General features: G+C 43.3%; 1 protein-coding gene across 2 annotated transcripts in view; it reads left to right on the top strand.

The window, feature by feature from the left end:
• Nucleotides 1–1,058: 1,058 nt before the first annotated feature.
• LOC128827877 (calcipressin-3) overlaps nt 1,059–14,943 on the top strand; it is a 79,383-nt gene continuing 65,498 nt past the window's right edge. The window contains exons 1-2 of one of the 2 annotated variants that reach the window (XM_054012075.1): nt 1,059–1,237; nt 12,565–12,809. In XM_054012075.1, coding sequence (XP_053868050.1) covers nt 12,615–12,809 — 195 coding nt within the window. In that variant the 5' untranslated portion in view covers nt 1,059–1,237; nt 12,565–12,614. Of the gene's footprint in view, nt 1,238–5,041; nt 5,080–12,564; nt 12,810–14,943 lie in introns of those variants that run through there. The other variant, XM_054012074.1, reaches the window with a different exon arrangement.

The following is a 14,943-nucleotide window of genomic DNA, read 5'->3' as shown; positions in this document are numbered from 1 at the left end:
AGCTCAGCCCCTCCCCCACATTGCCCCCCAAGGCAATGCTCCCTATAGCCCAGCCCCTCCCCCACGTTACCCCCCAAGGCAATGCCCCCCTTAACCTAGCCCCTCCCCCACACTGCCCCCCCAAGGAAATGTCCCCTCCACGCAGCCCCTCCCCCACACTGCCCCAAGGCAATGCCCCCCCTTAACCCAGCCCCTCCCCCGTACTGCCCCCCAAGGCAATGCCCCCCTTAACCCAGCCCCACCCCCGCACTGCCCCCCAAGGCAATGCCCCCCTTAACCCAGCCCCACCCCCGCACTGCCCCCCAAGGCAATGCCCTCCTTAACCCAGCCCCTCCCCCGCACTGCCCCCCAAGGCAATGCCCCCCCTTAACCCAGCCCCACCCCCACACTGCCCCCCAAGGCAATGCCCCCCCTTAACCCAGCCCCACCCCCGCACTGCCCCCCAAGGCAATGCCCTCCTTAACCCAGCCCCTCCCCCGCACTGCCCCCCAAGGCAATGCCCTCCTTAACCCAGCCCCTCCCCCGTACTGCCCCCCAAGGCAATGCCCCCCCTTAACCCAGCCCCTCCCCCGCACTGCCCCCCAAGGCAATGCCCCCCCTTAACCCAGCCCCACCCCCACACTGCCCCCCAAGGCAATGCCCCCCCTTAACCCAGCCCCTCCCCCGCACTGCCCCCCAAGGCAATGCCCCCCCTTAACCCAGCCCCTCCCCCGCACTGCCCCCCAAGAGGATACCGGGGGGGGGGGTGAGGCTCCACCTCATTCCACACACCCCTTCCCACGCGAGTGGCTCCTCATAGTCAAGCTTCAGAGTAGCAGCCGCGTTAGTCTGTATCCGCAAAAAGAAGAACAGGAGTACTTGTGGCACCTCAGAGACTAACACAGTTATTAGAGCATAAGCTTTCGCGGACTACAGCCCACTTCTTCGGAATATCGGGCGACGGCGGCCAGGCAAGTGCCGGCGCATGCGCAGGAATCGTCCCCCCCGCGCGCTCGCTTGCTCCCTTTCCATCCGGGTCACACTCCCCCCCCCCCCCCCATTGTGGCGATGCGGGGACGGGAGCGCGCCCGCTCGCGCGTCCCCGGGGAGAACTACAGTGCGCGCGCCCGGACGGGGGGGGGCTCCCTCAGCTGCTGCCATCGCTGCCAGCTTCCCCCCCGCCTTTCGTCCTGCCCGTCCTCCTCCGAGAGGGCTCCGGGCCCTGCGCGGCGGCCGACGGGAACCCCAGGCGGGGACGGTGAGTCCTCAGAGCGGAGACCGAGCTCCCCCCTTCCCCTCCATGTTCTCGCTGTGCCTCCCGCTGGCTCCCCGCGCCTCCTTCCCCTCACAACTGCCCCCCCCCCAGGGAGCCGCCTCGAGCCTCGCCGTGGCCGCGTCCTCGGGGGGGCGGGCGCGCGCGCGCGGGGTAACTAGCCGCCCTGGGGCGGCGGTGGGTTTCGCAGCCGCCCCGTGCAAAGGGAAGGGGGGGGGGCGGTCTCCGCTGCGTTTAAAGGGCGGGGATGGGCTGTTTGCCCATCTGAGTGTCCATCCCCCCACCCCCCCGGACACATCCCTCGGGGCTACTGCGGGCAGCAGCCCCTGGGCTGGGGGTGAAGGGGAAACGGCTCGAGGAGCGGGGAGAGCGTCCTAGGCTCCGATCCCCCGTTCGCCTGGCCCCGAGGAGAGCTGGAGCTCTGGGGGTTAAGTGGGTGGGGACGGGCGAGGTACTGCACAGGAGCAGGAGTTGCCCAAAGTTTGGAGACCGCCCCCACCTCCCCATCTCTCCCCCTGATGCAGCAGTTGCGGGGCTTTCTTCTGCAACTTCTGAAGCTTGCAGAGCTCTTCTGGAGGCATGTGGTGGTGGATTAACTCCACAAAGCTCCTCTCCTTCCAATGGGAATGGCTTGCCTGTTTGCATCCGACCTCTAAGGCACTGATTGCGCTGATGTCTCCGACGCAAACGGAATACTTGAGCTCCAATATTCAGTTGTGCGTGTAGAGAATTTAAAAGAATTATAAAATCACTTCTCTGGTGACTTATTTGTGTGTAGAAGCTCTTGCTCCAAAGCAACATATTCAAAGCAATTTCTGCACTTCATAAGATCCGGAACTTGCTATTATTTGCAGCTATAATTGATGATGTGAGACATAAAAATAGGCATCTTATTTTAAGGTTACATTTATTTATCGCTAGTTCAGTACCCTGTGATATAACACAACCTATCAACAGTCATGGAGTGGTTAGGCATCACATGTTCAGTGTGCTGTTTTCTAAGGTATATTGTTTGGCTTCTTCCTGTGTTTGTATGTTTTGAAATGGTCTTAAATGCTCTTGTGGTCTGAGAATCAAAACAACCTACTTTACCATTTAGTTGATTCTTAATTCTTTCATTTCCCCTTGTTTGTTATAACAGAACATGTTATTTCTAAACTTCGGTGCTGATCTTGCAAGCACATTGACTTAAATGAGATTACTCATGTAGGTAAAGTTACACATGTGTTTGTGTTGGCAAGATTGGTCTTAGACTGTACACTTTGGGAGCAGATATGTCTGTCTATAAAGGGCCATGAATGCTTTAGCCTTGTCAACATTAAAGACTTCTGGAAATTTTCTGACTATTGCACTAGTAATGGTAGGAGACAGGAGATGCTAATGTAAATCACCTGCTGCTGGCGTTCTTTCCATTCTGTCATCTAACAACGCTCAGAGCAGGTCAAGAAAAAATATTATTAAAAGCACTGGCAGTACATGGTCATCACCTGTTACTTCTCTCTATTGCTTGAGCAATAGGGGAGGATTTCCAAAAATCCTCATTGTTCACAAAGCTGTATAAAGTTTTTTTTAAAAACACCTTGTCAGTATTTCTAAAAGTGCTTATTACCTTGGTATCTAAGTGTGCTAACCAGATCGTATTATTTCTCAGTGGAATAAAGGAATTAATAAGGGGTCAAGATCAATTGAGTGGCTAAGTCTCTTGGTTTGGTTCACAGAATTGATGTTGCCCTAGTGCAGGGGTCGGCAACCTTTCAGAAGTGGTATGCCGAGTCTTCATTTATTCACTCTAATTTAAGGTTTTGCGTGCCAGTAATACATTTTTAGAAGGTCTTTTTCTAAGTCTATAATATATAACTAAATTATTGTTGTATGTAAAGTAAATAAGGTTTTTAAAATGTTTAAGAAGCTTCATTTAAAATTCAATTAAAATGCAGAGCCCCCCAGACCGGTGGCCAGGACCCAGGCAGCGTGAGTGCCACTGAAAATCAGCTCACGTGCCGCCTTCAGTACGCGTGCCATAGGTTGCCTACCCCTGACCTAGTGTATGAGATCACTTAAGCATCTATAAACATGAGAGAGAATTCAAACAACATACATTAGCTAAAGGAAGATACTGTGTTTGGGGTGACTAACTATACACAAACTGTATTGAATACTGATATCTGATTATGCATTTCTCTCGTTTTCTGGGTTAATACTGAGGGATGGGAGGACAGAAAAAAAGCAACAACAGAGAAAAATAAAAGTATTTCTGACCTGGCTCCCTGCTCTGGAAGGAAGAGATGGTGGCTCGGTAATCTGAGCTACCATCTTTCCTTCTGGAACAGGGAGCCAGGGCTGGAGAGCTCTGGCATTTGTTTAGGAGTTGAGCATGGACATATATACATGTGTGTTATCTTCCATTACATTGACTTACTCTAATATACCGTCTTGCATTTACACTTAAACTAATTTATTATTAACATCAACATATCTACCTAATGTATAGAATTTTTGTAACATAATCAATATTTTCACATACTTGAGTGGACCAAAATTTGGGTGAAAATTGGTAAAAAACAAATAATAGCTTTTATAAAACCAAGAAACTGGTAAAAATCATTAAAAACCAAAAATGAAGTGCCTAACCCATGAGGTAAGTAAGATTATCCCCTTTTTATAGAAGAGAAACTGAGGCAGAGAGTTTGTGCTTCACAGTGGTGAACCCATTAAAAATACCTAGCTAGAGATTGCTGTTTGCCCAAGGTCACACAATGAATGAGGGTCAAAGCCTTCATTAAAGCTTTGATGGTCCCAGTGTAGTGCTCAGACCACTCACTCACTACCCAGTGCTCCTCTTTCCTGTCTTAACTAGTCTCTTAAAAAGATGCTGTAAAATATTTGTATATAGTCCTTTAAAAGGTAGACTTCCCTCTACACTGCTTGTAATAATTAATTCTTAAATACCATATGTACATCAGTTAGTTTATTTGGATATCCCACTCTAATTTTAGTGGAGCATTGCGTGGCTTTGTGATTAGCCTTTCATAGAGTTTAGTGGTTGCTGCAATGCCAGCTATGGTGTTCGGGGACTGATGTTTTTGGCAAGTCTGCAACAAAATAAATATCCTATAAAAATGAAGAGTTGTAGATATGTTATTTAATAACTAGAATTAGGGGATGCATTCTTATTTTTTTAAAACAAAAATAGTTCAAGCTGTGGATCTAAGCCACTTGACCGTTTCCTTTTTGACTATTTTTTACACTTGCAAGGAAAGTTGTAGTGTAAATAATGCAGAACTGCTGATCTTTGCTGCTAGGAGTTTTCTGCTCATTTCATCTGGCCACAAAGAAAAGATTTGTTAAAACTCAGTTTTTGGCTAGAATTGGCACTAATGTCGATCCTAAACCCTCATTTACATAGACCTTGCTTGCAGTAGCTGAAGGGAACAACTGCGGTCTCTTCTGCTGCTTACAACTACCCAAGCTTCCTCTTTTATACCCGAACTTAGGTATAAAATTATTTATCTGGTGATTCATTTTTTGTCAGTTTGAGGGAAACTAGTTATCCGCATCATGGCACTAGAATTTGTAAGCTGCTACCATCATCCCAGAATAACTTAGTACTGTGCCAAGCTTTCCCTTCACAAACCAGCAAATGGTGTATAATATCTTTGTTGCTGCAATCAAACTATTCACAACATGTTGAGGTTAATTTATACCAATGCTGCATTTGAAGTTGGTGGGGCTATTCACAGTGTGTAAAGTTGAGTGCCTGTCTTTACAGGATCAGGGCCTTTTTTGGTACCTGTAATCAAGGATCTTAGAGTACTTCACAACAGTGGGTAAGTGGCAATCTTCTATTTTGTAGCTGTGGAAACAGGTAACAGAAGTTGAGTAACAAGGCATCACCTCAATTCAGCAAGAGGCAGAGCTGGAAAAAGAAGCCAGGAATCTCCCTACAGTGCTTTAGTCAAAAAACTTCCCTTTTCTGCAGTAATAATGTATATCTATATGGCATTAATATATTTAATAACTTCTTAAATTGCTGTTCAGCAAAAGTCAGTATTTTCCTCACGTTAAGGGTGTTTATGCTGTAAATGGGGTAATATGATCATTATGTAGTGGGCTGAGCACACATCTACAAACCAGGTTTCAGAGTAGCAGCCGTGTTAGTCTGTATCCGCAAAAAGAACAGGAGTAATTGTGGCAACTTAGGCCTGGTCTACACTGGGGGGGGGAATTGATCTAAGATACGCAACTTCAGCTGCGAGAATAGCGTAGCTGAAGTAGACGTATCTTAGATCGACTTACTTACTTCGCATCCTTGCGGCGCAGGATCGACGGCCACCACTCCCCTGTCGACTCGGCTTCCGCCTCTCGCAACAGTGGAGTTCCAGAGTCGACGGGGAGCGTGTTCGGGGATCGATTTATCATGTCTAGACGAGACGCGATAAATCGATCACTACCCGGCAATCTGGCGGGTAGTGTAGACGTACCCTTAGAGACTAGCAAATTTATTTGAGCATAAGCTTTCGTGGGCATCCGATGAAGTGGGCTGTAGCCCACGAAAGCTTATGCTCAAATAAATTTGTTAGTCTCTAAGGTGCCACAATTACTCCTGTTCTTTCTACAAACCAGGAACTCCAATGCTCTAATCTCAGCTCTGATTCTGAGCTGTGCTGGCCTTGGGCAACTCATTTTAACTTATGCATGTGTTTGTTTGTTTTTTCCATCTGCGAAAGAGGGATGATGGTCTGCCTCACGTTGGAGTGAAGATGAAATAGTCCATGTTTAAGTTGTTCAGTGCTAAATGACAGTCTTATGTGAAAACACTTACAAATGGGTCCTTGTGTCCATGTTAAGATACTTAAACTTCACTAGACTAGTTTAGGTACAGTGCAAGGTCACTGTGACTTTTTGCCTCTTTCAGCTGCTACATTTTACTTCCATCTGCATCATATTAGCTGAATCACTTCATGCTATACTTCAGCCACTTTACTGTGCATTGTTTTGTACTGCACCCTAAAATTCTATCTGTATTTAAATCATACTTTGTTGCTTTACTATGTACATGCATTGTTTACATAGTGTAGAGTGTCTTTTAAACAATTTGTTGTGTATCCTAGTTACAGGACACTTTTCCTCATTGTGTGTTAATGTCACAATTGTTTATTGCAGCGCTTGATGACAGGGTTGTGAAGGAGTAGACATTATTTCTGGTTATAAAACCCAACTTGTAGGATTTTAAAACTTGTCTGTGTTGGAGTTTGGAATTCAGCCTAAACATGAGTAGATGGTTCTCTCACCTCCCCTTTACTCCCCAATCTGGTTTAAATGTGTCTTTTGGAATGCACGTCCTTCAACTTCTGTACATTGATTTTATTTTTCACTTGACTGCTAGGAATGACATATTGATTAATTATTTTATATTCGATTTAAAATGCCTTTTATTTACCAGTCATACCAGTTGCTTTTTCTTCACTGACTTTGTTAGAATATAGAGTTGCTTGATTATTAAACTCTCACATCAGCTCCTGACGCTTAAAGTAAAGACTAAAAAATATAAGGATTGAAAGTGTGTGAGGGTGATGATTTTGATTCAAGGAGATTTTTCATTCACTTCATCTTCTCTCCAGTTCAGGATTTATGCCTATGAATCTGAATAACTGCAATTTAACGAGTAAGAGTGAGTTTGTCTCAAGAGTGGGATGATGGTGGCTAATGTTGATCTGTGGCCTACACTATAATGTTTTTCAGTGAATAACTTCTAAATATTTGACATTTGTTTTTAAATTTGTCACCCCTGTTTGTATTTCAGACATAATGAAACTTACCAACATTGATTTTCTATAACCAAGTTTGCTGTGATTAGTAAAATAATGCTAAATCACTTCAAGTTTAAGTGGAATAAAGTAACTTTTACAAGTACAGCTTTGTAATTGGATTTGTGTCAGATAACACTACATTTCACATTTATTAGAAACAAAACATGATTTGATTGCTCAGACTTTTATATAATGTATGATATGCAAAAATCTGTTCTCAAGTAGTTAGGGTGACCAGACAGCAAGTGTGAAAAATCGGGACAGGGAGTGGGGGGTAATAGGAGCCCGTGTAAGAAAAAACCCCAAATATTGGGACTGTCCCGATAAAATCGGGACATCTGGTCACCCTACAAGTAGTTTGCATGTCTCTAGTGCCTTCCACTCAAAGATTTCATAGTCGTTTACAAACATGAATAGATTAGTCTCAACACCACTATGATGTCAGCTATCTCTGCTTACAGCTAGGGAGACTAAAGCACAATGAGTGAAGCGACTTGCCCTAGGTATCGCTACAAATCTGGAGTTTAACCAGGATTAGCACCAAGCCCTCCTGACTCTCCATTCTTTTCTTTTAAATCCAGACTTTCTGCAAGAGAGACAATCGTTCTTTTTAAACCTGTTACTCCTAAAATGCATTGTGCATGTGGAAGTTTTGTGTGTTAAAGATATTTCACCTGTTGCTGGTCAGTTGACCTACAAATATTTAGCCAGTCAAATACCAACTTTGCTTACCTCTGTGAAGGAAACAACTGATATCCATCCATCCATCCACCAGAGAGCAGAACGAATTTCCGCTTGCTTGAATTAGCCTTGTGGAATATTTTAACAAACACGATTTATCCTATTGATGTGATCAAACAACATGTAGGCTTCTTTTTTGTTTTTCTTCTTGGACTCTTCAGGACACACAGATCTGGTCTCTTTCCTTTCCACTGTTCTGTGTTGGCAGTTTTAACGCACAGAGTGTTGTACTGCACAAGCCCAGCATATGCATCAGATTGTAAATGTAACATGCTGCTTTTCTGAAAGTGTGTGCGTGGAGTAAGATTCAGGAATCAATACTCTTATTTTTGTCCAAAATCTTTCATTTTGCAGCATATGGTGATGTCTTCTCAGGTTTCAGTGTGAATATCCCCAGAGCAATACTCCTTTCCAACTCTCAGCCTGGCCAGAAAGGGAAGTTTTATATTTTCAGATGCTCTTTTATGAGCCTGTAATTAAAAACAACAACAAAAAACAAGGATTGATTTAAAGGATATTTACTTTAGTTTTTAAATTTAAAACTACTATCGTTAGGAGGGAGGGATAGCTCAGTGGTTTGAGCATTGGCCTGCTAAGCCTAGGGTTCAATCCTTGAGGGGGCCACTTAGGGATCTGGGGCAAAATCAGTACTTGGTCCTGCTAGTAAAGGCAGGGGGCTGGACTCAATGACCTTTCGGGGTCCCTTCCAGGTCTATGAGATAGGTTAGTTTTTTAAATCACTTGTATGGTACATGTTCCATGACTACTTTTGTATACAATCTTTTACATGTGCTCTTTTATTGCACTTTTCATGCATGATATCAAAGCCTCTTCCTTACAAAGCCACATTGTACAGAATGGGAACCTGTGGTACAGAGTTGTGGGACCCCCACACCCTGCAGGGTTCTCGAGCCTACACAGCAATGAAACAGCCCCCTGAGCCCACATCGGCTGGCACGGGCCAGTCGCTGGTTTTTCTTTGCTGTGTAGACTCACCCTTAAGGTCACACAGTGAGCGTTAGCATATGTAGAATCTAGATCTCCTGTTGCTCAGTCCCATGCCTTTTTGCATGTGCCTCCTTCCAGTTTAATATGTCCATGTGCTGAGCATACACAAACACATGCTCACTATGTCTTAGTTATATGAGGGAAAAAAATTAAATACTCCATCTGCTTTTCAGTCATTGCATTGTTTAGTGTCAGTAATCTGCATATTAGAGCTCCTTAAATGACACAGTAGAATGTAACCATTTTGAAGGCGCTGTAATGGACTCTGATGTTGATAATCTATGGAGTAAAGAAACCTTTCTCACTTGGAGTAAAGAAGTCTTTCTTTCCACTGTGGTTAGGGTTGCCAACTTTCTGAATGAAGAAAACAGAACAGCCTTACCCAGACCCCTGCCCTGCCCCTTCCTGAAGCCCCGCCCCTACCCCACCCCTCTCCAAGGCGCCCCCCCACTCACTCCATCCCCCCCTCCTTCTGTTGCTCGCTCTCCCCTACCCTCACTCGCTCATTTTCACCCTACTGAGCAAAGGGCTGAGGTGTGGGAGGGGGTGAGGGCTCTAGGTTGGGGCTATAAATGAGGGGTTTGGGGGGGGAGGCTTTGGGCTGGGGCAGGGGGTTGGGGTACAGGGGAGATGAGGGCTCTGGCTGTGGGTGCAGGCTCTGGGGTGGGGCTGTGGATGCGGGGTGCAGGAGGGAGTTTGGGTACGAGTGGGGGTTCAGGGCTGGAGCAGGGGGTTGCGGTGTGGGAGGGAGTTCGGGTTACAGGCTCTGGGCTGTGCTTACCTCAGGCGGTTCCTGGAAGTGGCTGGCATTTCCCTCCAGCTCCTAGGCAGAGGCATGGCCAGGCGGCTCTGTGCGCCACCCCTGCCCACATAAAACCTAACTGTGGCGATGGTTTTTACTGTTTAAAGATATGGGGGGAGGTGTTTTGAAAGAGAAAATGAAGGCATTCTCTATGTTACAGTAATTAGTTAATTTTCCTTTATTACCCTCTTTGCCTTCCCTCAAACTTCACTGGCTTGCTTGGGTCTTCTGTGTCAAGTTCAAGTTACTTGACCTTTTTCAAGGCTCTCAGTAACTCAGCCATATTTAGTGTGTGTCTGTCCATAGGTCACCCCTCTTCCTCATTATTCATTTAAATCTTCTGTTGTCATGCCTTTTTTTATGCCATCTCTTACAAAGTCCCATTTCTCTGTGCCAAATACCCTCTCTTTCCTCCTTTGCACGTGTAAAGTACTTGTCAGATTGTTAATTTTGAGGGGTGGAGTCCCTGTGGTTTAAGCCTTTTGTAAAAGGGGTGCGTCCCCTTGCCATTCTATGAATAATACAGCTGGTATTTTCAGTGCTATTTGCTCATGGCTCAATTTGATTTGGTGTACCCTCACCCTCTTAATACCCTTGACTGACTGGCCTAGAAGGATCTCTTAAAATTCAGAGCTTCCAAACCACTCCGTATTTTGTTTTTTAGTCTATCTTTATGCCTTTTTTTTCCCCTTCACTTTTAGAGGAGTTAGCCCTCAGGGAATCGTTAATTCTTTGCCAGTTACACAAGCACATTCTGGCATGACATCTCGTTCCCGTGGTGTTGTTCAATCAATGCATTTGAAATATTCTATTCAGAAACTCATGTGTAAAACTCACTTTTGCTAGTCAAGTTAGGTCAGATCTACACACAAAATTGCACTGGTTTACTGAATGACGTGATGTTGAGCTGATACAACTTTGTGCATGAACGTTCTCAAGTGGGTTATAAATGTGTCCAAATGCAGTTTCATTGGCTTAACTACATAAGTTAACATCACATATTTGGTTAAACCTTTGTAATTTCTGTGTGTGAACAGGCTTGTTTACATTAGGTCATTGGATGTAAACTGCAATGTCAACTTCCATGTATGTTTCAAAAATGCCCTCATGTATTTACAAGTGTGGTGATCACACGATATGGAGCCTCAGTACTGCAGTGCACAAGCACTTTATAAATACCTACATCAGTAACTGAGGATATCAAATAATTTTTTTCCTCATTTCCAAAAAAAATTTCCTAAGGGTATCTGGCTATTGTCAGTTATGCTTGCTTTAAACAAACACATGAGTGAGCATGGATTGATTTTTTTTTTTTTTTCCTCGTACACATACTGGTTACAGTTAATGGCATTTTTAGCTGACTGCTTCAAAGGAATAAGCTAGTTAAGCAAATAAAATATTCAAAACAAACAACTGCAGCTAGTAAACAAATACATTGGGTGCTAGTTTTTCCAGTGTTCTGTGCAACTTACTCCCCACCCCCAAACAAATATCCCTTCTACCAGAAAGAAGAACAGGAGTACTTGTGGCACCTTAGAGACTAACAAATTTATTAGAGCATAAGCTTTCGTGGACTACAGCCCACTTCTTCGGATGCAAACAGGAGTACTTGTGGCACCTTAGAGACTAACAAATTTATTAGAGCATAAGCTTTCGTGGACTACAGCCCACTTCTTCGGATCCGAAGAAGTGGGCTGTAGTCCACGAAAGCTTATGCTCTAATAAATTTGTTAGTCTCTAAGGTGCCACAAGTACTCCTGTTCTTCTTTTTGCGGATACAGACTAACACGGCTGCTACTCTAAATCCTTCTACCAGAGATTACACATTAATATACAGCAGGGGTAGGCAACCTATGGCACGCGTGCTGAAGGCGGCACGTGAGCTGATTTTCAGTGGCACTCACACTGCCCGGGTCCTGCCCACCGGTCCGGGGGGCTCTGCATTTTAATTTAATTTTAAATGAAGCTTCTTAAACATTTTAAAAACCTTATTTACTTTACATACAACAATAGTTTAGTTAGATATTATAGACATAGAAAAAGACCTTCTAAAAACGTTAAAATGTATTACTGGCACGCAAAACCTTAAATTAGAATGAATAAATGAAGACTCAGCACACCACCTCTGAAAGGTCGCCGACCCCTGATGTACAGTAATGTGGTAACTTCTCCTTTCTCACCACAAAAGTGCTCTTGTTTTTTAGCAAGAGTTGACAACATGTGTTGTATAACACATGCTTATGCAAAAATAGTTCATATTCTAAGGTCTTTGGTTTAGTATCCTATGTGATATCTTGTTTGCATTGCATTTTATTTCCATTTCACATTTATTGAGGATTGCATGTATAGCACTGTGCAGACTACCCATACAGCTTAGAATATTTTTTTTTCTATTCATACAGTGTTTGTTGTGGAAGACACTGTCGATCTAGCAGTTAGAAAAAGGAGCTTGGAGTCAGGAATATTGGATTTTGTTCCTAGCTCTGCTGCTGCGTTGCGGGGAGCTTGGGCAAGACACTTAACTTTACAGTGTACATGTTTTTTCCATCTGTAAAATGGGGAGACTTTACAACTCTCGCTAGCTGGGTGAAGCTTGTTTATAAAATACTTTGACCTACTCCGAGAAAGAATTGCTATTTAAATGCAAAGCATTATGGCTTTGAGGAAAGCTTGTAAAACGATTTCCTAATACTTTAATTTTCTATTACTCTGACAAAAATTGTTTACATTGATTAGAATGGATGGTTTCTTACATTCCTTTTCACAGCTCAGACAGTTGAGTCGCAGGTTTATAGGAATGAGATGAAAGTGGTTCTGTGCTGTAGGCAGCCTTCACACTGATTTCGCTTTTCTGCATAAAATGATTCATCTCAAAGAATAACTATATAGCAGGAAACTGTGATTTACTGGTAAATTCAGTACTTGTAATCCTCCGTTTTCTCTCTTAACAGATTCCTGCTAGAAGCCCTGGCACATAAAGAAGAGTTGTTTTTGGTGGACAATGCTCAGAGACACTATGAAGTCCTGGAGTGACAGCCAGACAGACGTTTACAGCAGTGACCAAGAAGAGGAAGAAGAAATGATCTTTGGAGAAAATGAAGATGATTTGGAAGAGATGATGGATTTAAGTGACTTGCCTACCTCACTCTTTGCTTGCAGTGTGCCAGAAGCTGTGTTTGAGGTACAAGAAGAAAAGGTAAGAGTACATAGGGTATAGTGATCTAAATTGGTGCAATTGTAGTTAGAGCATATTTTGTCCAGATTTTCAGTGTTATTACTTATTCTAGCAGGTGAAAAATAACGAGATTTGCCAACGAGTTCAAATTGGTTTCAATGCTGCTTGCCAATAAATTCAAATTGGACTCTGCTACTATAAAACAGCTAGTAATGTAAAATCTTTCTAGCATCTCAGTGTGGTGGTATGGCTGTAGTACTTTTCATAGTGCGTCTGCATGTTGATTTCCTGCCTTACATTTTATGGTCCAGGGAGAACTTAAATATTTGATTCCAGGACAAGGATCACTGTTAAAAGAATAGTATTTGTTCACAGTATACTTTGTCAGACCTAATGAATAAGAAATAACAATTTGAAAGTGGTTTGAAATTTCTAGTCCAAACAAGGCTTCTCTGGACCATTATTATATTTTTTATTGAGTCAGATGTGTAGTTATCCTTTGCTTCTAATGGCTATCAGGAAGACTCTTCTACAGTGCATGAGTTCTATAAAGCTTATGCTCAAATAAATTTGTTAGTCTCTAAGGTGCCACAAGTACTCCTCATTCTTTTTATGGCTGAAATGTGAGCCGTTTATGTAATGGAAGAGGGCTTGATCTGTAACTTCCTTCCAGTTTTAATTTACAAAACTGTGAAGCCTACTACAGTTCTGTCTAAAATTCTGCATGCTGCTGGTATCAGCTGGTATCATTAGTCTGCAAAACGGGGATGCTAGGTGGTGTCCTTCAGTTTAACTCAGCCTCTTAAAGGCAGTGGCAGTGAACTGCACTCCTAAACTATTAATCACAACAAACAAAGCTATTTAAACTCTACCAAAGAGAATTTATAGGCTGCTAATTGCATAGATGCAAAACACAATTATAAAGATCATCAAATTGGATTCCACTCTTGCCATCCTAGGGTTTCGCTTAAACTTGACCATCCTTTCTTCCCTTCTTCCTCCTTTTTCTTCCCTTTCCTTTATCCTCCTTTCTGTCACTCATTACAAGGAAACTTCTGCCAAAATGCAGGTTTTGCACTGGACTCTGAAGCTGGGCAGACTAAGACTCATTCTCATCCAGCAGGTGTTTCACAATCTAGGACCCCAGCACTGAGAGTGCCTTACCGACAGCTCTCCCTAGAGATCCTTGTCGTTTCCATTTCCTGAGGTGAGGGATTTCTGGAGCAACAGCTTGAAATATATTATCTGACTGCAGACAGTAATGCTGATACTGCAATCCTTATTCTGTAAGGGAAAGAATATCAGGCCTATGATTTATAATGCCACTTAAGTATAAATATATTTGATTAGGGCAGCCTTACAAAATTCTGCTCACCTGCTACCCCATGATAAGTAGGTTTGGATTTTTTGTTGGTTTTTTTCCAGAGAAGTAAAATATAATTATTTTTTCTATCATCATGACAAACAGCAGGCAAGTAGATTTTGTTTGTGGACAGATGTATTTTCGGGACTGTTTTGTGTGAGGCTGGATTAGATATCTTCAAATTCTTATTTAGTAACGCATGTTAAAATTGCTGCCAAAACATACATGTTTATGCTAAACACTCTGTGAAGCACTGGCTTGATTGTTAAGTTCTGTGGGCTGAAGATCAATTTTACCTGTGTTTTATTTGAAAGAAACATCAGAAGAAAGTAAATAATTGCTTTAAACAACCTGTTTCACAGACAATATTTTTTTGTATCTAACGCCCTCCCTTCCCCCCACCCTCCCACACATATTATATGCCATCTTAAGTGTTAGTTTCCCTCTACCGTCTCTCCCCTGGAGAGGAGCAATCCTGTAGTTGTATCCCAAATCAGAAATTCATATAGAAACAAATTTGACTTGTCGAAAACACTCATTATCCAAAAATGTCAGTGCCCTAAGATATTTGGATAATTGAGTTTTACATCTAATACTTATATATCACTTCATATTTCCAAAACGCCAGACAAATATCGTAATGCCCCTGATATATATAAATAGGTGTAATTATCCCCATTTTTAGATAGGGAAACTGAGTTACAGATGGTGAGAGTAGCTCAAAACCACACAGCAAGCCAGTCTTAGAGCAGGATTAGAATGTAGATGTTCCTGGCTCCCATGACTGGGGTG

Source organism: Malaclemys terrapin, chromosome 22, assembly GCF_027887155.1.
Source record: "Malaclemys terrapin pileata isolate rMalTer1 chromosome 22, rMalTer1.hap1, whole genome shotgun sequence".
NCBI lineage: Eukaryota > Metazoa > Chordata > Testudines > Emydidae > Malaclemys > Malaclemys terrapin.
The sequence above is the reverse complement of the archived record's forward strand: the minus strand, read 5'-3'. Positions and strand labels throughout refer to the sequence as shown.